We start from the raw sequence: 26,008 nt of genomic DNA on the forward strand, positions 1-26,008 counted from the left end.
AGGCTTGTGGATGCAAAGGTCTTCCATATTTTTAAGCACACATGCGCTGTAGATAAAGACGTGTACAGTTTTTCCATTTGTTTTCTTTTTGTAATAGTGTCGTCCTGTAAGTCAGACGATAGACGCAGTGCATTAAAGAGTAGGCCTTCTAGGTTAAGACATGCACGAGGTAAGAAACCCCTAATCTGAATCCTCTCTCGCACGTGCCGTGCCAGAGCCTCTGCATCTCCGCTTCTTCTCGCTGCGCGTTAAACTTGGTCATTAACGATATTTAACAGCTGAGCTTTTTCCTTTTAGTAAGACAGAAGTGGATTGAGGCGATGTATTCCAGTGCTCTCTTCTTATTGGGTGACACGCAGTGATGTCACAGGATCGCATGCGTCTCCTATTGGAGAAAGCACGCGTAAACAAAGCAGCGAGGCGGAGGAGCAGGACAGCTCTCCACATCTCCAAACGGTCCGGGCAATTCAGATAAGCCGACTTTATGTTCAGAGGAACGCGGCACCGGCGAGTAGAGACTTTATTCTCACGGCTTTTAGACCCGCGCTTCTGATGCCAGACCTAGAGCTCCACGCGGGGACCTCAGTTAGACTTAGAAGTCTACACGCGCTTCTCGTCGTAGAGTAGAGAAAAGACTGATCCTATTGGCTGACTCGCGTGTCCGTCTAACGAAAGTACAAAAGTATCTAAAAGTTGATGTTGACATTGAGCGGACTTTGCAGACTTGGTTATCAGCAGAGCGCGTTTACTGCTCGTCCAGGCGCAGAGCTGCGCGGACTCTCCAGCTCAGGCCGGCAGCGCTGACATGCTGCCCAAAGTCGAGACTGAATCTCTGGGACTCTCTCGATCGTATGGAGAACACGGGCGTATGCCCAGGAATATGCAAGGTAGGACAGTACGGTCAAACTTGTTTTTATGATCGGCTGTAAAGCCATAACGTTTGTGACTGGACACATTTGTAAAATGTATAACCGGGAATGTTCTTTATTGTGTAACTATAGGCCAAACACCAGTCACTGACTTAAGACTATTGTTTTATAACTCTAGAAGCTTCTCTTTGGTCATAAACTAAAATCATTACATTTTATTTATTTATTGTTTTACATTATGGCCTTTGATTTAAGGCTGCTGTCATTTACAGCCACGCGTAAAATGCGTAAAAGGGGACAGATGAAGTGGATCGAACATTTTAACTCTTTGTAAAAATAAATAAATAAATAAATAAATAAATAAAAATATGACGAGGAGGCTGAAGAGTTCTCTGAAATGTTTATGAATCTGACATTATAGCCTAGTTTTTGGAGTTTTTGCAGAGAACATTTAATTCACTGGAACGATCCCAAAAAACATATTTTATTCTGTTTATTTAGTTTATTCTTTAGGCCTGTACTAAAGCCTAGATTGGGATTCAAATGCCATGACCTCGGGCGTAAAAGCTCTTTACGCGTACGTATCCCAAAATTACGCATAAGTATTTAATAAATGAAAAGGCCTTACTCTGTAACAAGTGCTTTTTAAAAGAATGCAACTAAACATAAACTCTCGTTCATTCTCCTTTTTTAATTAGTCATTTGTTTCTTTTATTCTTGTTATATGTTTATAGGCCTATGATGCATTGCGAGTTTGTTTTTTGTTTTTTTTTTATTATTTTCTTTTAATACACAATTAATGTTTTACTTCTGTTTATGAAAATATATCTATCTGAAAAGAAATTTATTTGTGGCTGTGCAGAGAGGTTTATTTCGGAATCTTCCTCATGAAGCCCACATGACGCTGTAATTCCACTGGTTGTAGTTCATGCCAATAGCCGGACTGATCAATTAGCCCGCTGCGCTTTATGGCGCTGATAACACACTCAAACAAGAGCGGGACGCACCGTTATCTGGCTTTACACACCGGCTTTAAAACAAGGTAGCTCTACATGCCACACTTTCGGACACGCAGCGAACAGGTGACACCATTTCCTTCCCGGAGAATTTATTTAAATATAGACTGTTCCTTATGTGAGCGCCAAAATATCAATGTAAAGAAAAATAACAATATTGGAACACAGCATATCCTAAACACCTGCCAGTGATACTCTAAAAACATTTGCATCTGTCAGTTAAAACTCAAAACTTGATTATTTGTTGAGGTAAAAATGTATTTTCACAAATTGCTTCCTGCGCGCACTGAGCCGCTGGGCGCATCAAAGCAGCGGAAAGTTCGGAAATAAAGTTTGCTTTGCGGAAAAAGGAGTGTGAGGGAGACCACGGCAGAGACGCAGGGGGACTTGTTGCTCCAGCTGCATCGGGAGAGCTACTATAACAAACCAGGAATCACCTCCAATTAAAATCTCACACTAAGACTCAGAGCGCGTGGAACTGATGCGTAAAAGTGTCTACAAGGCCTTGGATTAACGTGTCTGAAATATGTCCGCGAGCTGCTTGATCTTGGCTTCTTTTTATACGATTACAGCCATAAACACTCAGACACTAAACGTGGATCTGGTTGTTTGCTCTGCGCAGTAATCGCTTCAAAAATGCAACAATATTTAAGAGGGCGTTACGCGTCTAAAGCCTTTTCCCATAAACTCCTCGATATTTTTAAAGACAAGAGTTGGGCAAAACTGTCTAATTGAAGGAGTATTTTCTCCACACCCCCTGATTCATTCATTTATTTATTTATTTTTTTACCCACCAGCAGAGATAACAGTTTGTCTGTGTGTCTTCATTTGTCTGTGGGCGGTAACGTTCTCCCTTCCAATGCGTAACTTTAATATCCTCCCTTTTGTGTTTGCTATTTCACTACTTAAAGGTTTGCATATTAGAGTGTTCATCTTCATCTATTTATTTATTTATTGGGACGAACATAGAGGGCTATCTGGGGGGAAAAACACTATTTTTTCCACACATCCAAAATCAGTATTTCATGGTTAAACTTATAGCCTAACCTATGCTTTCATGTTGGGCTTCTATTTGATGGGTGAAGTGCGCTTTGGGGCAAACGATTCCAAACAGATTTTCTTACTTCTCTGTGTTATTTTCAGCGCCCCAATTAAAAATGATGGACTACACGTATGACGAAGATTTGGACGAGATGTGTCCCGTGTGCGGAGACAAGGTTTCTGGCTACCACTATGGGCTTCTAACCTGTGAGAGCTGCAAGGTGAGTGAGTGCGCTGTGGATCGGTGCGTCCGCGGGTGACTGTGCGCTGTCCGCGTGCTCTGCTGTCCACAGAAAATACTCAGTGTCTAAAACAGGCCCCGGACTATTTATCTGTGTGAAGGGCACTGTAACAAAAAAAACGTTATTCCCTGTCTCTTCTTGGAATCGTTTGTAAGCAGCAGTTTTGATTTTATATTTTGGATGGATTTTACATAGCATTTACAGTAGTACAGCACTGTTTTAAAATGTGTCAGTTTTGGATAACAGTTTTATTTGCAGAATGTATTTGAATGTTTATTCGGCCCATATGTAGAAATATACTTTTTTGTCAGTGTCAATATTTTTAAATCAACAAATCCTTTTCTCCTGTATTTTTGAGATCCCAATAGTTAAACGTGTTCTGTGGAGTCTGTTAATAGTAGAACAGTTTTTTTTTTTTTTTCTATAGGCCACACTTTGTCCTTTGCAGCAGAGGTTATTACTGCTCAGTGTTTGCTCAGCCTGCTCCACTGTGATCCACTCATCACCAGTTCATTATGGACTGACGGAGGTGCTGTGCTCTTCATAATGACGCGACACAAAGCCCAACTATTAATCTGCGCTCCATCAACAACTTGTTTATGCCACACCTCCGCCCCAGCCCCTCAGCGCCGGCTAATAGCTGTTTTCTTAGTTCCGTAAAGCTGTCAGCACAAAATGAAGCTAAGACAAATGTCTGTGTGTTAACACTATTGAGAGTCAAAATGGCAGCTCGTCGTATTGATGCGGTGCTGCACATTTCTTGCTTATGTGGTCATTATTCAAAGCAGATGTTATAGATTTGATCCCATATTATGACCTTGAGATGCTAAGCGCTGGTTTGCAGCAGACGTCAGTGGCATCTCCGCTGCCTCTGAGCCTTGTTAGTCCGGCACACATCTCCCTGTGCTGTTAGAGCCCTCACACTGAGAGCCCGATGAAGAGCTCTCCTATCAAGTGCTGCATATGCCTATTAAAGAATGAATACTATTGATAATTACCTGCAGCTCTTCATTGATCGGCTCTAAAATGCACACAGCCTTTTGAATGACTGTGAGATATCGATTGTTGACGTGGGCACATAAGCATTAAATATCTGCAATCAGCAAAGCATTGCAATAGATCTGCAGGTGAGGAAGTCCCTCGCCACTCCAACTTCACCAATCAAAGCAAAAATCCTCAAAATCCTATTCTGTTTTCATGTTTCAAAACAACATTATGCACACCTCAAACTGTGAAATGCTTCAAGGAGTAAAGGACAGCACAGGTTCACTTTTGAAGCTAAATAACACACTGGCACTCATAGATACTATAGTCTTTTATTCCTCCACATGGACAGGGCTCTGTAGTCTGCTGAAGCAACAAGGGAGCTCTCAGTTCTGATGCTGTGGAACACTGGAAACTCTTTAGCTTACAAAAACGTTTTTCATCATTTAGTTTTGACTCTAAAGTTATAATGAGCCTATTTCAATAAGCAGTGCTTTTTGGGTGAGGCAAGAGAAAAGTATATTACTGAGGTATTACTGTAATGCAGTTTTCTGTGTATTGTCCAACTGCTGAAAAGTTCTTTGATGGAATCTGAGGTCAGTGAGGTCTAGATAATATAATATTATTTTAAAAGAATTTCGTGGACAATGCTGCTTTGTGATTTAAACTCATACAATAAATTATTTTTAATATAGAAGTGAATACACAAAGCAGAATCCAGTACTGGCAAAAATGTGTTCTTTCTCAGTTCTATCAGACAAACTCTCTGGGTTTGTACGCCAGCTCACATCGCATATTGCTTCAGATATTTATAGCGAATACCGTGTCATAAATAGGAAAATGAATGGAAAGTTCTCTCTGAGGCAAACCAGAGTCCAAAACTGTTCCTTTCCTCTTTTCTGACGGATCAGGCCATGCAGATTCTCAATTAAATTAGTGTTTGGTGCGATATCGACAGCTCTCCCTTTTAATATTTTTATTTCTAAAAGACAGGTTTAGGAATTCTCCTCCCAGGTTATGGATCTGGCATACGTTAATACTATCTTCCCTTCGTTTGATTTTCACTGCAGCTGCCAATAATGAATTCCATGTTGCAAGCATGAATGTGTCTAATCCCGGAACTGTGAATTATGGATATCATGTATTGGATTTTGTGGACTGTGGCTCATATTTTTAAATAATTAAGCAGAGAGTAAAAAAGAGTGTTTCCTGGTAAACTTTAGGCCCAGTACATGAATACAGAACATACTTCATGAGTCTCCATGTTGAATCTGATCAAGTGGATTTTGGTTGTTTATGTTTGTTTGCCAAAATGGACATAATGCAATGTGACAGGTTTAGCAACGATCTTATGGTATTTATGCAGAAAGAAAAGGAAAAGTACTGTGCCATTTTGTGTTCTTTTGTTTTTTGCAGTATTATGTACAAAAAAAAAATCATGTCTGTAGCCCAAATTTGACTCTCAGTTTTTATTAATAATAGCGTTGTACTTAAATGAATTATGTGTGTTAGTAGCTTCAATATGCATATTTTGAGCCCCATCTATAATGTAGAAAATTTCTGCAAAAACAAATGTACTTTTTATGTAGGATCTTTATGTTGATTCCATATCTTCATCCTGTAGAGTAGTCTTACATGCATTCTCGAGTAGCTCAAAACTGACCAAAACTCTCACACGTTTTGCATGTTTTTTCCCTCACAAATCGTACAACCGCGCCATGTTCCCCCTCGATCAAACGTCGTACTTGTATCTATAAGTGTCCGTGTGTGTGTGAGAGTGTGTGTGAGTGAATAGCCCCATTAGCTTGTTCAGCGCGGGGGTCAGAGCAGGTCTTGACATCTTAATTGGCCTCTCTCCACAGGGTTTCTTCAAGCGCACCGTCCAGAACAACAAGCGCTACACATGCATCGAAAACCAGAGCTGCCAAATCGACAAGACCCAACGCAAACGCTGCCCCTACTGCCGCTTCCAGAAGTGCCTCACCGTCGGCATGAAGCTAGAAGGTAGGGCATCTGGTTAGATTTTTACCACTTGTGTGTAGTTACGGTGTAATTTCAGCTTCTTGTTCCTGTTTCTCGTTGAAAGGATAGGTTTTAAATTGCTAATTGCCATAGCAACAGTGTTTTTTTTATTGATAATTCTTAAACCAATGAATAGAGTGTGCGTTTACGTGGATTTGTAACTACTAGCAAAAACATTTTAAAAAGTTTGATTATTGCGAGAAGAATAATTTGCATTTATCAGGATTAAAATCTGATGAAATTACAATTCTTTTTCACTGTAATTCAAACCAACGCATGGATTACCATATGTCATGTGACCACGTTTATATATCTTTTTTTTTTTCTTTTTTATATTGCTTTACGACCTTAAAATTATTTACAATTAATATTTCTGAAGTATATATGTGACTCTTTAGATATATTGGTATTCATCATATATACATATATATATATATATATATATATATATATATATATATATATATATATATATATATATATATATATATATATAAAAAATACTGTATATCTGTGACTCACACTGGTTGCTCCAAAATGGCTCCATGGACTCTTTAAAAGTTAAAAAAGTGTAACAGCAGCCCAAACATGGCCCAAACATTGATACGTGGGTCGTAGAGTTTGAATTATAAAAAGACATTGACACAATATGAAAACACTGGGGATAGCAAAAGTAGCATGTGGTTGTTGTTAACATGTGTAATAGATGTAGTCCAGGCTATGCTAGCTCTGATGCAATATTTGGGACACGTGCAAGAGAAATTCCCAGTTTTGTTGTAAATCAGTAACTCAAATGTTTCTCTGTTGGGCAAGAAAAAAAAAGTCTGAACTACACAAAAAATTAAATGTATATGTATGTAATAGGCAAGGCAAGTTTATTTGTATAGCACAATTGGCACACAACGTAATTCAAAGTGCTTTACAGAATAAGAAAGACATTAAAATCACAATACAACAAAGCAAAACATAAATAATCATAAATAATATAGAAATGTTTGTATTTGTATTACATTATGGTGTTTCCATTATCACTAAACACTCATCATCCCCGTCTTAAAGCACAGAATGCAGACGAGTACACAATTCTAATTAACTTCAGCTTGCTTCAGAATATGCATCTAACAACACTCGCAAAACTCATATTTTTCTGTAGGTTTGATCTTTTTTTTTTTTTAATTTTACAGATCAGTAATGTGCTCATCTAAACCTAATGAATGGATCCTTTGTCGTGAATTGGGTTGCTAAAACTTGTACGATGTCAAATACCTGATTGCCTTATAAAAGTATGGATTACTATTTATTTAAAAGTGCAAATCACAGTAAAGTCATAATAAGAGTAAGATGTACAGGGTTATAGACAGTAGACTTGGTCGTCGGCCTGCTCTTAAGCCGACCAGATGGAGTAATAGATAAAACATTAAAATTGGCGTTGAGTTGAGAATGGTAATGATGATACTTTTGGCGTAGTGTCTCGGGGTTCTCTTTGTTTTATTTGAATCTGGATCAGGAGCTTGTTCAAACAGGACTAATGCCGAAGTGACAGGGCAGACCACTCCCAGTGCACAAAGATAATATTTAAAATCAGCTTTAGCTGACGATGTGATTATGACACATTCAAAACACCGTGCTGAATTATAAATCTTACAAACCTTTTGTTAAGTATTCACCAGGGAATTTTAAACTTTATATTTTTGCCCATAAAAAAGCAGATTATGATTAATTTCTATTGCAACAGGTATATTGCGACGAAACATAATTGGATTTTACTGCTGTTCTAAGAAATTTGCGTTCACTTTTTTTTTTCTTTTTTTCTGATTTTTCCAGTTTGGAGTCATTTCTTATTTTTATTCATTTTGATTTTATTAACTTTTTGTGCAGTGAATCCCCAAAATGTCACTCATTCCCTCACTCCCACCTCTCTAGCAATGAACTCACTCAAATCTCTCTTTTTCTACCTCTCTTTTCATATCTTCCTAGCGCGTAGTATAATTAATTGCCGTTAATTGTGAATGGCCGGCGGGCACCATGTCTCAGCCTGTCATCCCGCCCTCCCTCCCTTCACGCGGGCAGGTAGAGCGGAGGGGAGCAGGGTGGGGAGGAAGCGGGGGGGATAGGGTAGGAGCAGGAGGGGGGGGGACTATGTGTGCGCTCTGTTTGAGATGTTTTGGCTCCGTCGGTGGGTAGCTCGGGGGCACGACAAGCCCTGCAGCGGCTCTCCATCGCGGGCCACCGGGCGACTGCTGCCACCTCCGCTCTACAGCACCTCCAACGCGGAAAAGATGACACTTGCAAACACACACGCACACACAGATGCACGCACACGCAGTATATGCCTGGCTCTCCCTGGGTAAACACATGTATATATGCATGAGAAAACTTAAAAAGGTGTGCAGAAGGCCATGGGCAACTGCACTGCACTGTCATTTGATCTAGAAATGTATGTGTGAAGAAAAAGGAGGCTTAGGTTGAGCGTTTTGTTATTTCAAGACGATCGTGCAAGGGCCAAAGAGCGTGTAAAGCTAAACTGGCGAGGGTTTCTTGTTCAGTAGAGGTGCGCAAGTGGGATTTTAGAACTAAGGGACAATATCTGACAGATACATATAGTCTAAATATAATAAACTATTGGGGGTATCAGATGATATCACAACATTCTATAGCACAATAATATTTAATGCAGATGGGAGCAGCTAAAATGAATATTGTTAAAATGCAGATTTGTGTTGTAATACAGTGAGTTTTATGGTCTATACAATGTAATCAATAGGGAAATCTGGCTCTTGCGCTTCATCTGGAACTATGACATAGGTTGGCAGTGCGATTCCAGCTCCCATACATGAATACAGTTGTTGTGTCCTTGGGCGATACACTTACCTCCAGTGTCTGTGTACACTAGTGTATGAATGTGTGTGTGAATGGGTGAGTGGTTCCTTAATCTAAAGCGCTTTGAGTGACTTGAAACTGGAAAAGCGCTATATAAAAATGTGACCGTTTGCCAAAAAATATACATGCATTTTCTGTTACTATCTGATGTTTGATTTGAACAAGTACAATGGAATTTTTTTTTAGATCCTTGTGTTAAAATGCACAGTTAGCCAGCTCTTTCTAGCAATGTACATATACTATTCATAAGTTTTTTTGGGGGGATCCATTTGGGTGGCTATCGTCTGCTCTGGATTCGAAAATTTCTGTCTTTTCATTATGTTTCACCTTTATGTTGCAAGCAGAACATTACTAACGCATTATTGACATTATCTATAGCTATTTACATTGTTGAACAGCAACACTAAAAACATAGATTTGTTTTCATTGTGTAAGAGATCGCCACAACCATAAGTTCTATCTATCTTCTCACACTAATCCTAACAGTAAAACATGAGCGGGTGCTATCCCCAGTGTGCACAGCTCTGTTGGCAGTGGTTGTGGTGCAGTGAACTCATGTTTATCTGTTTGTGTTGTTTCATCATTGGCAGACAGGTCGCAGTCATACGAGGTGAAGTGGCAGACACTGCACTGGCATCTTGCACATGTTGTAGACAATAGTAAAAGGCTATTAATATACTGGTCACTTTGGACAATGTAACTACCAATCAAAGTATGTAAGGGTCAAAGTCAGACAGGCTTAGAGCAAGAATATGTGCTAGTTTTGGATCTGTATTAATTGAGTTGCAAAAAAATATTCGAAAACTGGCTTACCAGCTAATACTAGTAAGATTACAACTCCAACTGTCACTCTTTCAACTGCTTCTAGTATTTATTCTTCCACTACACCCACGAGCACCCACTACAAAATTACTTGGCTTTCGAGCTAGTCCTCCTACTTTCTGTTCGAAGGCAAAAGGATCTGGGACCAGACGCAGTCAAATGTAAAACACATCGCTCAAATATCCTGCTATTATTCAAACCAAACTACTTTCTTTTATTTCAGAGTTCAGAGCTTGGCACATAAATTCAACAGAACTTCATGCTGTTTTATAGTTCTGTGTTATGTTTTCCCTTCAGTTTAACTTGACAGACTATGCGCTTCTCTGATTGGTTAATCCGCCTGTCAATCACACCCATAGAGACACGTTCCAGATTATACATCCTTGTAAAGTATTCACCTTATTAAGTTGCTGTGGGCGCCGCCATCGTCATTCGGATTGTATTACTTTGCATGGGGCTACTGATCTTGACCTCAAATAAATTTTATAGAGACTACAAAGCTGTTTTAAAGCCTCCCAGACATTGGGGGCAGTGTTGACATGTGGGTCACATGAACATAGAACATTTCACACAAATCAACCTGGTTTATGTGATATTTTAGCCACAAAACTTTCCCACATTCTCCATTGAAATGAATGGGATTCCCGCTTAACCGGAAGTGCCACCACAAAAAACGCGCAGTTTACGGCAAAAATGGGCGGGGCTGAATACGGCCAATAGGATGGGGCTTTGGATCACCAGGCAACTTGTACGGTACTGTACTTTTACCCTAGAAAGTACTCCAATTTACACAGTTTACAGATTATTTTATATGTTTGCTCTCTTGCATACACATAATATAGCTACCGTAGTGTAAAATTATGCTTCGTTCGATGTTAACTGACACAGAATAACATAAACCCCAGTGTGGTGTGGACTATTAGCAGGTCATTCACAGAAGCTGATGAAGCATGCCATATCAGAAGTGCTCCCTCTGGTCTCACTCTCTTTTTATGCTCGCTACAAGTTCACATCAAATGGTTCAGTGAGCTGCTTAATATCTCTCTCACTCGTGGGTACAGGAAGAACAGGCAACTGTAAGAATAGCGCAGGCATTTTTTATTTTTTCTTTCAACAAAATTGCTAAATATATGGAGATTTTTGTGTATTTTAGAGCTCCAATTCAACTTGAAAGATTATAGATTCCATAGAAAAGCCATTTATATCGTATTGACGTACAATAGTCCCCATTCTTCTCCACCCCTCAAAATTAGATAAATATAGACTGATATATTGGCTAGCTGATATATATCGATTGGCCGATATTTGCACTTTTTAGCTTATTAGTAATCGGCCTTAAATCTCCAGGACAGGTTGATTAATTTTGTCTCACCAGCTGCCTCAAGAATATACACAAGGCTTTACTTGAACACTTAAATGCATAGAGACAACTGCATAAAGCATAACAACACAGCTCTCTTATGGATTTTAGTGGTGACTTTGAATAAAAAAACAAAACAAACAAAAACATATCAGCTGAAAAATAACGGCAAAACCTATCGGCCATATATTTTTTTTTTATTTTAAACAATCGGTATTGCCATCGGCCATGAAAAAACCCCATATCAGTCAATCTCTAATATTTACAGATTCATTTTGTACTATTTTTTTCTTATACTGTCTAACCCCAAACAAATTGTTGTGCTTGCATTTGCAATAGAAGGCAACATTACTAAAAGAACCCCACCTACGCTATAATTCACTCCAACCTGCTTTTTACCTCAATACAAATGCATTTGACTTCACCTTTAATACCACATGACATCTGAAATCACAACATATCATTGATCTACATGTGAAATTACACTGTTTATATTTATTATTTCCCTCCTGCATCTCCCACACTCCACTCTCTCCACTCTTTCATTTCCTCGGCTGTCTCCATCCCTCTTTCTCTGATCCGTCTTCCATCAGCTTCCTCGCAGTAGCCTGGAAGAGCGGGCGCGGGCCTTGTCCCATTACTTATGCATAGGTATCATAGGTATTCATGTGTGTGCATTGGGTAGGGGCGCATCCGGAGCAAAGGCCCGAGCCGCGACATGACAAACAGGGTGTCAGCAAGCCTCCGCGGATCCCATTAATATGCCCCCAGCCAGACAGGGATGCTCACCTACGCTCACTTAATATTCCTGTATATTAAACAACCATAAATCAGAGAGTAAGAGGGGAGTTCGGGGTGCGTGCGCGCGGCTGGGATAGGGGGCAGTGTGTGGGGGTTATTTTTTTATTTTTTTTAGGAAGGAAGGGTTTGGTCCGGGTCAGTTTTGTAAATTTATGGATGCACCGCAGAGGAGCAGGGTTAGCCAGGGGGAATGCAGAATGGGCGACTCCGACAGCCTTTTAGCCTTTCAGCCCTTTTCAATATGGCAGTAGCCCCTTAGCCGCAGCGCTAACCCCAAAGATCCCATTTTCACTACGGCTAGGGAAGAGGAAGTGTTGTTTTTGTTACCATTTTTTCCATTGCATTTTTTTTTTTTTTACTTATTGGGTTGAACTTGTTGATGGATTTAAAAAATATGAACTCAGTTTTTTCTAGGATGTGTTTGCAAAAGAATGTTCTATATGACTTAGACTATGTTTTTACTATGCTAATCCATCCTCTTCCCCCTCAGTTTGTCAGCTAAGGGGTTTTCACTTTCACTTTCCATATCAATGTTCAACAAACAAGTGAGATATTCAGGCAGTCTATCAAGTAATCCCTTAAAAATACTTCTTTTTTTTTTAAATCTTTATTTTATTTCGGGAGGGAAGCACATAGTACAAACACATTCCTTCCGGTTCAGACATATGAAACAGCATGATTATTTAAAGTACTACTTACAATACCATGTTCTTCTAGTCCCATCCCATTTCAGTGTATTAAAAGAGTAAAAGGGAAAAATAAAACTATTTACACGAACCGGGGAGCTCACAGGAAAAACAAAGTGTAATCAAACACTGTATATGCATTGCACAACAAAGTAAAATCATTCTTCACCATGCTTATAAATACATTTTATACAGTGAATGGACAACTTTTTCATACAGTGTACAGTGATGGGTTTTAAATTCACCAGCTGTTATGAAACAAACAGTGTATTTAGGTATGATGGATAATTAGACCCCTTTAATTACTGCAATACACTCTAGACCCCCAACTTCTTTCCTTGCTTGTCAGAAACGCAAAAGCTAACCACTCTGCTGCCATCAAAGTTTAAGTAACATATGGGTTTAGATTCCTGACAGTATCTGCCTTGACTTCAGCACCTGTAAGTTGCACAGTTCTGCATAATGCATATTTCATTTTATTAAAAAAATTGTTGTATCCCTCCGTCATTCACAACCTCTTCCTCTGTCATTCTCTCGCTTCAGCCCCTCCCCTCTCCAGACCCCCCTCGTGTTCATTTGTGTTACATGCAAATCACCTTGTTTAATTAGAGACAAAGACCCTCTTGGCCCCTCCCTCCCCCATTTCTGCTGTTTATGATGTGTGGGTCCCTGGGTTCGACGGAGAGGAGTGGAGTCAGCCCCTAATTTTGTCCTCCCTGTTGGATTGACTATTACATCCTCAGCTCATTAATTACCCTGTTATGCATAAATAATTAATACTTAAATTATATTCTGTGATATTGTTTAAGAAATAGATCTAATCATCCACCAGATTTGGACTTTTTCATATTTTTTGTCATCATATATAATGGGAGAAATAACCAAACGCAAAGTATAAAATTGGTAGTTTTGAGAAGATATTGTACAGTTGGGGATACAGTGGTGGCTCGTTTGACATGCTACACGGTCTGCTTGCGAATCTTCAAATCTCTCGGCTCTTTTTGCCCACATCAGTGACAGACACTTTTACCACGATGGTCATTAAAATTGCTCCCAAGGCGGCCCGGAGCCCCCCTTATGCGCCCCATCTTCAGATTCTCCTCTTATGTCCTTTTGCCTGTCAATGCAACATGAGGTGGAACGACTTGGTCCCCACCGCAATTTTATTTGAAAATTTGACAGAGATTTTTATTTCATTTGAAACAATCTAGAAAATATCCATTGCAAACCTGGTTATATGTTTGTTAGCCAAAATAAAACATGAAAAAGACTGAATTCATAATAAACAAATAGTTAATTAAGTTATAATTAAGAAGTCAGGTTTAGTCAAGATGTTTGGGTTAGGAGCTGGGGTTTGGGTTTTAGTTAAGTTGTTACTCAGCCTGAATCACTCTTAATAAACAATTTGTCCATTATGCATTACTTTACTAAAGCTACTTAGTTTTGGAAGAAGTACTCAGTTTTGTTACTTAAGTAAAAATACAAATATCGGAGCAAAAAAATACTGAAGTAAAAGTTAAAGTATCACATGAAAAAATCTACTTAAGTAAAAGTATTAAGGTACCTGTTTAAAAATGTACTTAAAGAGTAAGAAGTAAAAGAATTTTGTGCAGATTTGAGCTCTTATAAAGCTTCAAGTGCAGTGATTTTTTTCAGTAGAAGCAATTGAAATCAGTTTTCTTTGTGTGTGTTTTGTTTACTCAGACTATGAACATGTTAAAAATAAACCATCGGTCTTTTCAGCAGATCTCAAACAATCATTAAAAATACATTTACTTTTCAGTCCAGTTAAAAAATGTAGTGGAGTAGAAAGTACACATACCTTCTCTCAAATGCAGTGAAGCCAAAGTAAAAAGTATCCAATTTAAAATCTACTAAGTAAAGTAACTTCTACTAAGTCTACGTAAAGTGCAGATACTTAAAATCTATACTTAAGTACAGTTCTTTACTACTTTTACTTTGTTACGTTCCACCACGGAGGCTAATTAGGTGTAGTAATTGTTACAAAGTCTCTACACAGCACGTATCATGAGATTGTACAAAACACCAGTAGTAACCAATAGTAACACTGACCACCACTGTATGACACTGTTCTACAAATACAATAACTCTGCCCGTATCCACAAATGATAACAAATGTATTCTTGTTGCGTTGCTCCCAGACGTCTGCTCTCTTGTTGAACGCTCTGGCTTTGGCTGGCCTCATCAGTGTAAGAGGTAATTAAGTATGAATAATTAACAAGATCGCCCCCCGACTGGGAGAGAGAGCAGAGCGGCTTCCCCCTGTGGCAGTGGTCGGACACATCACACACCCCTCCCTCTTTCCCTCTCCCTCCCCCCTTTCCCATAGCAGGCCGGTGTGTGCCCCCACTTCATTAGAAATACCCACTACAAGCACGCACTGATCCGGAAGGGGGGCATTTGGGGACTCCTGCGGTGTGGGGCCTATGTTTGATATGCTTTATTATGTTCTCATATTGTCAGCTTTTTTTAGACTTCCCGGGATAAGAGTTACAAAGATTTACATGTCCAAGCTCTTGCGTAATCAGATAAAAATAAACAATGTGTAATTTGAAGCTATATAATGACAAACTCTGCGGCTTCTTGGAGAGTGATTGCAGGTCATCTTGGGATTAGTAGTGTTAAATGAATGTATTGGGTCAATGAGTAACTGGGCTATCTGTAGAGTAGCACAGTGAAGAAGTTAAACCTTTGCTCTCAATATATTTATTACCCATAAGCCCAGGTGTTTGGCCACTCATAAATGATAAAATACATTGTGTACAAATTGTAGTTTTATGATGTTAAATGGTGACTTTTGAGTTCCATCTTCCTGTTATGTGCGATATGGGCGACGGTAGCTCAGTTGGTAGGGTGTTTGTCCACTGACCCACAGGTCGGCGGTGCGATTTAACTTCCTACAGATGAATGCTGCTGTTGGGTCCTTGGGCAATGCACTTAACCCACCTCACCCTCAGCGTCTGCCTACACTGGTGTATGAATGTGTGTGTGAATGGGTGAGTGGTTCCTTGATGTAAAGTGCTTTGAAAAATAGGACACTTCATAGACCACTTGACACTCATGTCCAAATATTTATATTATAATACGCTGCTTCAATAAGTAAGGAGCCTGAGGGGGCACTAGCCTCCCCCATAATGGCCGTGCACCCCAATAGCTCCACCAAAGTAGCCCCACTTTCATAACAAATCCAGTATTGACTAAAAATGTTTAAATGGCAAGAGTTCAAAATGAGACTACAATAAAAATGAAATACAGTGGTCCCTCGTTTATCGCAGGGGTTACGTTCTAAAAATATCACAATAGGTGAAATCCGCGAAGTAGTCAGCTTTATTTTTTACAATTATTATATCTGTTTTAAGGCTGTAAAACCCCTCACCACACACTTTATACACTTTTCTCATACAGGCATTAACATTTTCTCACATTTCTCTCTTGTTTAATTAATCAATAGTGACTCACGTGTATTTCACAGTTCCTCTGACCGTGCCTCTTCGTCCTGGCGCCACTCCATTGTAGTGTCAATCAAACATTTATGTAAATTTGGCAAGATGAACGTATTCTGTACTGTACAGGAGACATGGCACGGAGGAGACTGATTGACAATGGTCTACAGTCCCTTAGCCAATCAGGATGCAGAACACAATGCACGTTCATACACTGTAAAAAAAAAAGCATGAAAAATTGCACACAAAAAATCTGCAAAACAGTGATAATGTGAAAGGTTAACTGCGATATAGTGAGGGACAACTGTAATTCCATATTAGGTTTTATAAATCACTACAGCGGCTAACTACATATAAACATTGCGCATTGTTAAAAACCTCTATATTAACATGTTAAGTGACGACCCGTATTGAAAACGTCAGCACTCCCTTAGCTCCTCCAACCAAAAATGTCTGGCGCCACCCTTTGTGCCATGAAGCATTATTTGTTTTTTCCATTTACAAAAGCATTTAGTAAAGTCCACCTATTGTAAGCCACTTCTTGATATGTGACTCTGTATTTCCCCTGTCTTGTGTGTTAGCTGTGCGGGCAGATCGTATGCGCGGAGGCCGGAACAAGTTTGGCCCCATGTACAAGCGCGACCGGGCCCTCAAGCAGCAGAAGAAGGCCCTGATCCGCGCCAACGGCCTGAAGATCGAAGCCATGAGCCAGGTGATGCAGGCCGTGCCCACCGACCTCACCATCTCCTCTGCCATCCAGAACATCCACTCTGCTGCCTCCAAGGGCCTGCCCCTCACCCACCATGGAGGCCACCACACGGGCCACCACCATCATCATCATCACCACCATCACCACGCCACCGCCCTGCCCCCCACAGACTACGACCGCTCCCCCTTTGTCACCTCCCCAGTCAGTATGGCCATGCCCCCTCACGCCGGTAGCCTCCAGGGTTACCAAACAGCATATGGACACTTCCAAAGCACGCGCATCAAATCAGAATACCCTGACCCGTACACCAGCTCACCGGAGTCCATCATGGGGTATGCCTACGTAGACGCCTACCAATCTGGCTCGCCCCCCAGCTTCCCTCACCTCATCGTGGAGCTGCTCAAGTGTGAACCGGATGAGCCCCAAGTGCAGGCAAAGATCCTGGCCTATCTCCAGCAGGAGCAGGCCAGCCGCGCCAAACACGAGAAGCTCAACACCTTCGGCCTCATGTGCAAGATGGCCGACCAGACGCTCTTCTCCATCGTCGAGTGGGCGAGGAGCAGCATCTTCTTCAGAGAACTCAAGGTAGGCTGGGATTTTTAAACATGGCTACGATACAGTACAGCTCTGTAAAATCAGGATACAATAGTTTTTTGTACTGTTTTATGGGACACAAAAGTTGCTTAAAGGCTCACTACGTAACCTTTCTGGTGGGAAAAATTGTCTTAATTTTTTGCTTTGCCTGGCATGTTCCACAGTATCTTTAGCAGTTATTTCATTGCAGGTATTTTTGGCACAAAAATACATAAAAACTGTCGGGGTCATCTGCTTGTCCCCTGTGGAAGATCAACAATTAATGCAGCGCTGTGGAACATTTTAGGCAAAGCAAGAACATCTCCGTAGAGACAGGCAGCTGATAAAAAAATTACATAATGCACCCTGGGGGTGCGCCACACACTGGGGGATGCCACAGCTTCCCTGTGACAGACTTACTGAGATGTGTCTGCCTGTATGGTCGCTCCTTCATCAGAGTCACACCAGCATCTATAAAAGATCAAAGCAAGAAGTTTGATCATTTGGCCGAGCTTGTATTGTTGTAGAACTGTTCTGTGTTGTCATCCATAATTGACAGCACTTTGGACACTTTGTTACCATCATCAGTTCAGTCCTTCATCTCCACCACCCCTTTAATCTTGCCTTTTATGCTCCGGCTCAACATTAATTCAGAGTGCAGTGGCTGGTGTGGGCTGGAGGGCCTGGCTTGACGCATCTGTCTGTCCCAGTGCCTAATCAAAATGCAAAAAACAGGCATTTGCTACATTGGCTGACACATTCCGACTATTGGTTGTGAAAAGTTTGACTAGAAGCTTGAGGCCCAGTGACCTCTTCTGAGGCTTTTATGTGAACGGAATACAATGTAATATTCCCACCAAGTAAACTGGCATTTTAATATCATAAGACATTTTTCTGTTGGTAGTCCACCAGCTGCTTGTTTCCATGGAGATGTTATTGCTTTACCAAGGATATTCCACAGTATTGCATAAATCCTGTGTATCGTCATGGAGACAAGCAAGTAATGAACAAGCCCAAGTTACAGGTCAGATCTGTGAAGAGGCAAGCCCGCTCACTGTGTTTTTTACATAGACTGTATAAAAAAGTGGACTAAGGGAGCATTTGTCTCCATAGCATTTGGCAAAATAAAAACACCAGGATCATGTAGAGCGGGTCAATATGAACATTTTATGACCAAAATGACGAGGCTCACTGCAGCAGTTACAGAGAGAAGGGCGACAGTTTGTCAATGTAAAGTGAACTGGAGCCAGAGTCGATGGAGCTGGAAGCGAGCCCATGCTCACTTCCTATTTGAATGCAGCGGTTAGCGGGTTAGCTATGTCCAGTTATATATATAGTCTAAGTTTTTTTTACCAGTTAAAAGATAAATACGATTATTGGCATAATTTGGAACATTCCAGCCACGACACAAACAGCTGAGAAATCCTTCGTAGAAATAAGCCTTTCTCATCACATTTTGAGTTGGGTTTTTGTATATTTGCTCACTTGCAGCTCTATTTGCTGAGCGGCTGGGTTCATCATTGTGCCAAACCATTTGATTACACTGGGTCGTACGATGTTTTATTCTATTTTGCTTCAATCTTTTGTCCAGGCCCTACTAGCCCAGTTATGAATGCACATCTCTCCAGCTTTCAAAAGAGGTGACAATAATAATAGATTTGGCGCATTTACAAAACACAAGAGCACTTGAAGCACACATGTTGACATTTAGCAAGCACTGTTCCCAGATAATGACATTTTTGTGTTGTTGAATAGTGGCTCGTTGTATAGGTGTGGTCACAGCTCATAATTGCATGGATTTTGCCTGTTAACTGAATCATCATTTCCACTTCCCTCTCTCCCCACTGCCTCATTTGAATTCAATTACCTCGGCCACTTGTGTTGTGTCAGTGGCTGATTTGCGGCTAAATGAAATGTCATTATGTGTTCCTAATGATTACCCATATTACCGTAAGCCTGATAGTAATTGAGCTGGATGTGAGTTACAAAGGTATAAAATGACCCAGGATGAATTCAGTAGCCCCGCCTTCATCTCGTGCTGACAATCAGACTAAACGCACCCTTGTGGCAGTCCCAGCACAGTTTTCATTGGTTTTAAACCGAGGGGCGTAATTATACTTAAACTGTTTGTGAAAAGAGCAATATGTGCTAGTAATGAATGGGTCCATAATGGGTTTGTACTTAGATGCCTCAATTGCCCAGGGGCAGGGTGAAAGGGATGTGGTAGCCCAAATGTGCCGACAGCTTCTATGACCACAAAAACACAATCAAACTTACATATATATGGATCAGTCATTTCTAATCAATAATAATTAATTGCATATTTTTAAGTTAGAGGTCTACAGTCGGTCCACTGTCATAAAAGAGTTTCAAGGTTTGGAGATGAGTTCAAACTTTGGAGGAAGAAATTGCGAGTATTTAAATCTCTATAGTTCATGTTCAGGAAACTAACACTGAAATACAGAGTTTGTTGTATTTAATGAGACATCTTTAAGTCTAATGAAAAATAGCGATTGATCAGTATAAGGAAAACAAAATGTTTCCTTCATGTTGCTAAGTACTCCTTTAGGTTGATAGTAGCTAGGGCAACGATAACTCAGTTTGTGTGTTTGTCCATTGATTCGAAGGTTGGCAGTTCAAATCCCACTCTCGACATAAAACATCACGAGTAGAGCTCTCAGATCCAGTGATCCACGGGGTGGTGGTGCAATTCTAGTTCCCACAAATGAATACTATCATTGTGTCCTTGGGCAAGACACTTAACCCCCATCGCCCCCAGTGTCTGCGTACACTGGCGAATGAGTGAGTGTTTCCTTGATGTAAAGCGCTTTGAGTGCCTTGAAGGTGAAAAAGTGCTATATAAAAATGTGACCATTTACTTTGGCAACGTTTTTTCTTGGCACAACGGCAGAACCAACTTTCTCAGACTACCTTCTGCTCACAATAATTAGCTTTATCCATGTAAACGCAACACACAAAATCACACAAAATCTTCTAAACAATGCATTCCAAATAGGTGCGTCTCTATTTATTTTCGCCGGACCAAACCACTCACCACCACGCTTCCTGCATGCCCTGAAGTGACCAATAAACGAGCGTCTAAGCTGGACCCCAGAAAGACAGGAAGCCCCCGCCAAAATAAAACTTTGTCACAGGAGTGTAGGAAACTATAAATGCCCTTTCATCTCGTCCCCATTACCACATTAAGAAACAGACAGCCACTCATACATAACACAAGCCTTCTCGCTATTATTAGAACACTAAGAACAAAAGAATTTCTCTGCTATAAGTGAGCCAAGATCGCGGGGTGTGTTTGGGGACAGTGCCAAAATACTTAAAGATTTAGTTTCCATAAGTTGGCCTGGGTCAATGTACTCATAAATATTATAATACAGCCGTATGCGGTGCCATTCTTTAGCAGTGACACACAATGTTTCGTTTTTCTGGGAATGAGGCATGAGGCATGAGGCAAGTTCTCGCTCGTTGGACTGTTGGATTTCAGAAAGAGAAACTCACAAATCAGGCCAGTTTTTGATTAAGAAAAGTTGTGTCAGCTGTTTTTAAAATCACGGCACAGTGAAGGAAAATTTGGCAACATTTAAGTCACTATTGCATATGGCTGTGTTGTAAAATGAGTTTAAGACAGGTGCAATTGCCAGATGGTATTTGGAACGGGTATGTAGTCTTTCTAGTGTGAAAAATGATTTAATAAATACTAAAAATTAATTATGCTTTGATATGTTTGTTATGAGATTTTTAAGAAAGGTTTGTAATGGGCCAAGGACACAATGAATACTTTTGGAAAGGGTCCAAAAACAGTTTGAGTAAGAGGAGAGTCTATACCTTTTTGATATGGACTGAAGTCACATCAGTACAATAGCAAATATATTCTAGATTTATTGTCTAATTTATGAAGGCGAGACACTTCAGGCAAAACTTTTTTTTTTTTTTTTTTTTCAGCTTGTTTTTTTGGTCAGTTTGCTGTCTCAATATGTCTCAATACGTCCAATGTAAAGATTTTATTTTTTTTTATAAACCTCAGTGTTTTTTTTCCCCTTTATTTTTACTACTTTCTACTTTTTAGATACATACAGAAGAGATCAAATAAGCAAGATATATGGATTTATGTAGTAAAGAAAACAAGTTAAGTAAGTGTTTTAAATGTAGTGGAGTTATTTACTTTTTTCATTGGTACATAATTCCATATATCTTACTTCATATACTTGATGTCTTCTGTATATATATAAAATGTAGAAAATAGTAAAAATAAAGAATAAAAAAAAAAAACATTGAATGAGAGGTTGTGCCCAAACGTTTGCCTGGTAGTGTATGTATTTTTTACATGCCCCTAATCTGTGCAGTTCTGGTCATTTTTACACATAAAATGCCTCAAATGTATTTTCTATTGCCATCTAAGAAGGATTAGTAGCCGATGTGTGCTAATCAAATAGTGTTCTCCTGACATTTACTGCTCTATGTCCCAACTCCGAATATGCCCGTCCTGCAGTGACCTCCTCCCCCCGTCCCAGAGTGGATAGTGATAACTTGTTTATAATACTTAATATGATACACATGCTAGATGAACTGTCAAACACTGCATGGCTTTGAAGCTACTCATATCTGTAGTATCTAAGTATGATGGCCGCAGTATTTTCTGTCATGTGTCTAAGCTACATAGTCCCCTATTGTTTTAAGTGCATAGCGCTTGGCCCTGCTCCCAATACCAACACAATGGCAGGCAGAGCTCAGCCAGGCGATCGAGACTATTGATGGTTCATTTGTTTATATCCCTCTTTCCGAAGCCCCTTCCTCTCTGCACCTTTTAACAACAGCGAGGTCTGGTGTTTGGACACAGCGTCGTGTGTAACGCCAGTGCAGTGAAAAAACTCAGGAAGTAATTTGAATTTCGGTAAATGCATTTGTGTGCTCTTCCTGGTTGCTTCCACGGAAATGTTTTTGTTTTAGCCTACAATGTTCCACAGTATGGCATTAAATGCCATAAAATACGTCACTACATTTAAGAGCAGGTATCTGTACTTTCTACTCAGCACAGACTTTTCAGTCTACAGGACTGAAAAGTGAAAGTATGTTTTATTATTGTGTGAGAGCTGCTGAAAGGGCTGAGGAATTTATTTTTTTAACATGTTTCTAATCTGAGTGAACAAAAAATATACAAATACAAACAGCTAAAAAAAATTGATTTAATTGTTTCTGCTGAACAAAATTCAGCACAAAATAGATTTTGATTTCTTTATTAGATCTAAAAATCTGCGTGAAATACTTTTACTTTTTACTCTTGAAGTGTATTTTTAAACAAGAACTTTTACTTAAGTACATTGTTTTGAGTATTTTTTTTGTTCCAGTATCTACTTTCTCTACTGCATTAAGTACTTCTTCCACAACTGCATTTACAGTAACAATTTCACAAATAGGTGCAAATCATTAATGCTTTATTTTATTTTTATTTGGTTACTATGAAGCAGTGCAGATTCTCATATTTAAAGCAGGTCTATAGGGGGATAAAACACCTGCGATGCTTTTAGCACAACTTTTGTCCAGCTTAGTAAAGTGTTTTCTTTTACTAAGTTGACATCCATTTGAGGAGACTGGCCTGTTTAGACCGTCACCTAAAATACGACGTAACTTTATACATATATTTAGTGTGTCCACCTGATAAAAGTGCAACTCAGAGGAAACTGCTCCTGACATTTTGAAATGTGGCTTTGCTGTTTATTTTAGTCACCCAGGGACACTTTGGGGAGGGATCCACTCAGGTTTTTGTGCTTGGCTGTCTCTGTTCTTCGGTCTATCTCTTTTTTCATGCCATTTTTGTCTCGCCGCATGTTGCAGGAATGGCAAAAGCAGAACGTTGGGCCATTAAGTTGAGGAGGAACTGTATTAGAAGCGGCGTTCTGTGGGAAAGCTCCCAGCTGAGAGGGGACAGCCATATTGGATAAACAGATGGTGCGGGAGAAGGAAGACAAGGAGTGAGGAGGTGAAACAAAGACAGGAGAGATGAGAGGAATGTGCCGTGAGGGGAGACGGAGAGAGGATGGTAAAGGGATGATTAAGAGATCAGAGTAGCACCGAGGAGAGGAAAATGAAAGTTTTGGACAGACAAGTGCAAGGGCAGAAGGGCAGGAAGTGAGTGAGCTCATGTTTGGTAAGTTCAAAACAATGAGAAGTTTTGCTGTGGAAAATATGTTGGACAAACAACACTACCACACAAAAAACATGTACTTTATGTGTATACTATGATACTTATAAGGAATGTTGCCAGGATTGGAAGCAAAATAGAACATAATAAATACATGTTATTGTTGATATGTAAGCTAATGTACTCTTTTATTGTCTCCCTGCTAGAACGCAAAAAATGCATCCAATCTACGGCATGATAGAACACAACATAGACATTTCCATACGTAAGTGCAGGGCTGTTGACAGAAATTTTGGGGCCTGGGGCAAGGAGCCTCACATGGTCCCCCCTCTAATATAAATTAATAGGATGAAGGTCCAATTCTGGGCCCCTAAAACGCTGGAGCCCGGGATAACAAACCCCTTTGTTCCTCCTCGTCGACTCTCCAGCACCACTGCACAGAAAATGCAAAGAAACAAAAAATATTGTTTGTACCGTGTGCACATGGATTTTTTTGAGGGGGCACAAGCCTTCCCTAGAATGGCCAATGCACCCCCATAGCGCCCCCAAAGATTTTTGCCCCATTTTCATAACATAACCAATCTCAGCAAAAAAAAAGTGTTCAAAATGAGACTACAATAAAAAAATAAAATAACTCCATGTTAGGTTTTATAAATCACTACGGGACTAACTACATATAAACCTAGGTAGGTGGAGGGCGGGGGTGTGCTTCATTCTTAAAAGGCTATAAAAAAACATGCTAAGTGAGCACTCACATTGAAAACCTTAGCACCTCCTTAGCTTCTCCAACCAAAAATGTCTGGCCCCTGATCAGAGAGACCATCAAGATCCGCAAACGACGTCCCAAGAGCATGAATCATGAGAGGGAGCGTACACCTTATCACACATATAGGGTGCAGTCCTGGAAAAGAAGCGCTAATTCTGTATTTTATTTAATATTTTTGTTGCCATTCTTGTAGTGCTTTTTGTCCAAACCAGATTATTTTTTATTACTCTTTTTATCAACTGAATCCATTTTACCCTTGAATGTGTATTTCCGTTACTGTACTGTTTGCACTATCGTCTTCTTTCCCCTTCATATTTCTCCACCTTTCCTGCATGACCCCTTTAGGACCGCTCTAATTTCCGAGGTGCACCCATGTGTAGGAGTTGGGGAAGGGAGGGGCGGGGTTTAGCGTAGCACCCGTGGCCTGCCCTGACCGCGGACTGCACCTTTGCTTCACACCCCATAACTGAGGGGAAATTAATAAGGCGTTTTAGGCGTGAACTGTGAACTCCAGGAAGCGCTTAATATCTACACCTCCCGCGCCTGCAGTGTCTTGTCTCTGTCATAGAGGTCACACCCCTCCACCCTGCCTCCACCCGCCTCCTCCGGCCCAATCTGACAAGCCCAACCAGGATAAACAGCGAGTATATGATAGGGTTTGTGGTTGCATGCAGTTGACAGAGATTTGTTACTATGTCCTTGTTCTATCTATAGATTTGAATTATTCAAGCATTTATTTTATCACTTCTGTAACTCTCTTTGTCAGCCATCATTCGACAACCAATCACTGTATTATTTATTAATTTAAAGCCTTCGATATTTATATTATAAATGTAATAATTCTGCATTAACCTTCTAGATTGAAAATGGGAAGATATCTTTAGCCTGTTTGTCCCATAACAGAATGCAGTACTAGTAGCAGTAGACTAAGAATGCCAAAAGAGAATATCAAAATATTTAAAGCCCTATTGCGCTTGTATCTGCTCTATAGTTATAATCTATGACACCCGTGGATCATTGCACATTTTAAACAGCAATATTTATCTAAAACCACTTAAAAGAAACAAGTCTACTGACATGTTAGAAATTTAATGGGAGCTGACGTCGCCGTAAATGTTATCACAACAAAGAGTTGGCCCTCCTATGGATAGCTACAGATCACACTAACAAGCATCTTTTTTTTTTTCATTTGTACCAAAATAACTACACAATGCTGCAGAAAATAAAACTGGAAAACGAAGTATGTGGGAGTATGTCAGTGACAGTGAAAATGGGGGTTGAACGGGGGTATGTTGTCTTGAAAATAAGCGATTAAAGATTGCTCAAACATGCACAAATCACAACTAAAAACAACTTCGAGTGAGTAAATGGTGAAGGGAAACAACTATAACGTGGATAAAAGCTCTGAAAATTCAATAGTAGGGCCACTTCAGGTGCACTATGCAACTTTGCTGGTGGGGGTCTGTCAACTGTTTCACTCTATGGAGATGATGCTTTGCCTGAAATGTTCCACAGTATGGCATTAAATGTATCTTATCTAGCATTAATTTTAATTCCAGGTGTTTTTATTGCTCAACAATACGTAAAATTCAAATGACTCTACTACTACTACTACT

At 40.0% G+C, this 26,008-nt stretch overlaps 1 protein-coding gene across 1 annotated transcript in view; it reads left to right on the top strand.

Moving 5' to 3' along the window:
* Positions 1–409: 409 nt before the first annotated feature.
* nr5a2 (nuclear receptor subfamily 5, group A, member 2) overlaps positions 410–26,008 on the top strand; it is a 69,205-nt gene continuing 43,606 nt past the window's right edge. Inside the window, exons 1-4 of the mRNA XM_033964773.2 lie at positions 410–887; positions 3,029–3,147; positions 6,015–6,156; positions 16,769–17,481. Coding sequence (XP_033820664.1) covers positions 806–887; positions 3,029–3,147; positions 6,015–6,156; positions 16,769–17,481 — 1,056 coding nt within the window. The 5' untranslated portion in view covers positions 410–805. The remainder of the gene's footprint in view (positions 888–3,028; positions 3,148–6,014; positions 6,157–16,768; positions 17,482–26,008) is intronic.

Source organism: Periophthalmus magnuspinnatus, chromosome 4 (assembly GCF_009829125.3).
Source record: "Periophthalmus magnuspinnatus isolate fPerMag1 chromosome 4, fPerMag1.2.pri, whole genome shotgun sequence".
Classification (NCBI taxonomy): Eukaryota; Metazoa; Chordata; class Actinopteri; order Gobiiformes; family Gobiidae; genus Periophthalmus; species Periophthalmus magnuspinnatus.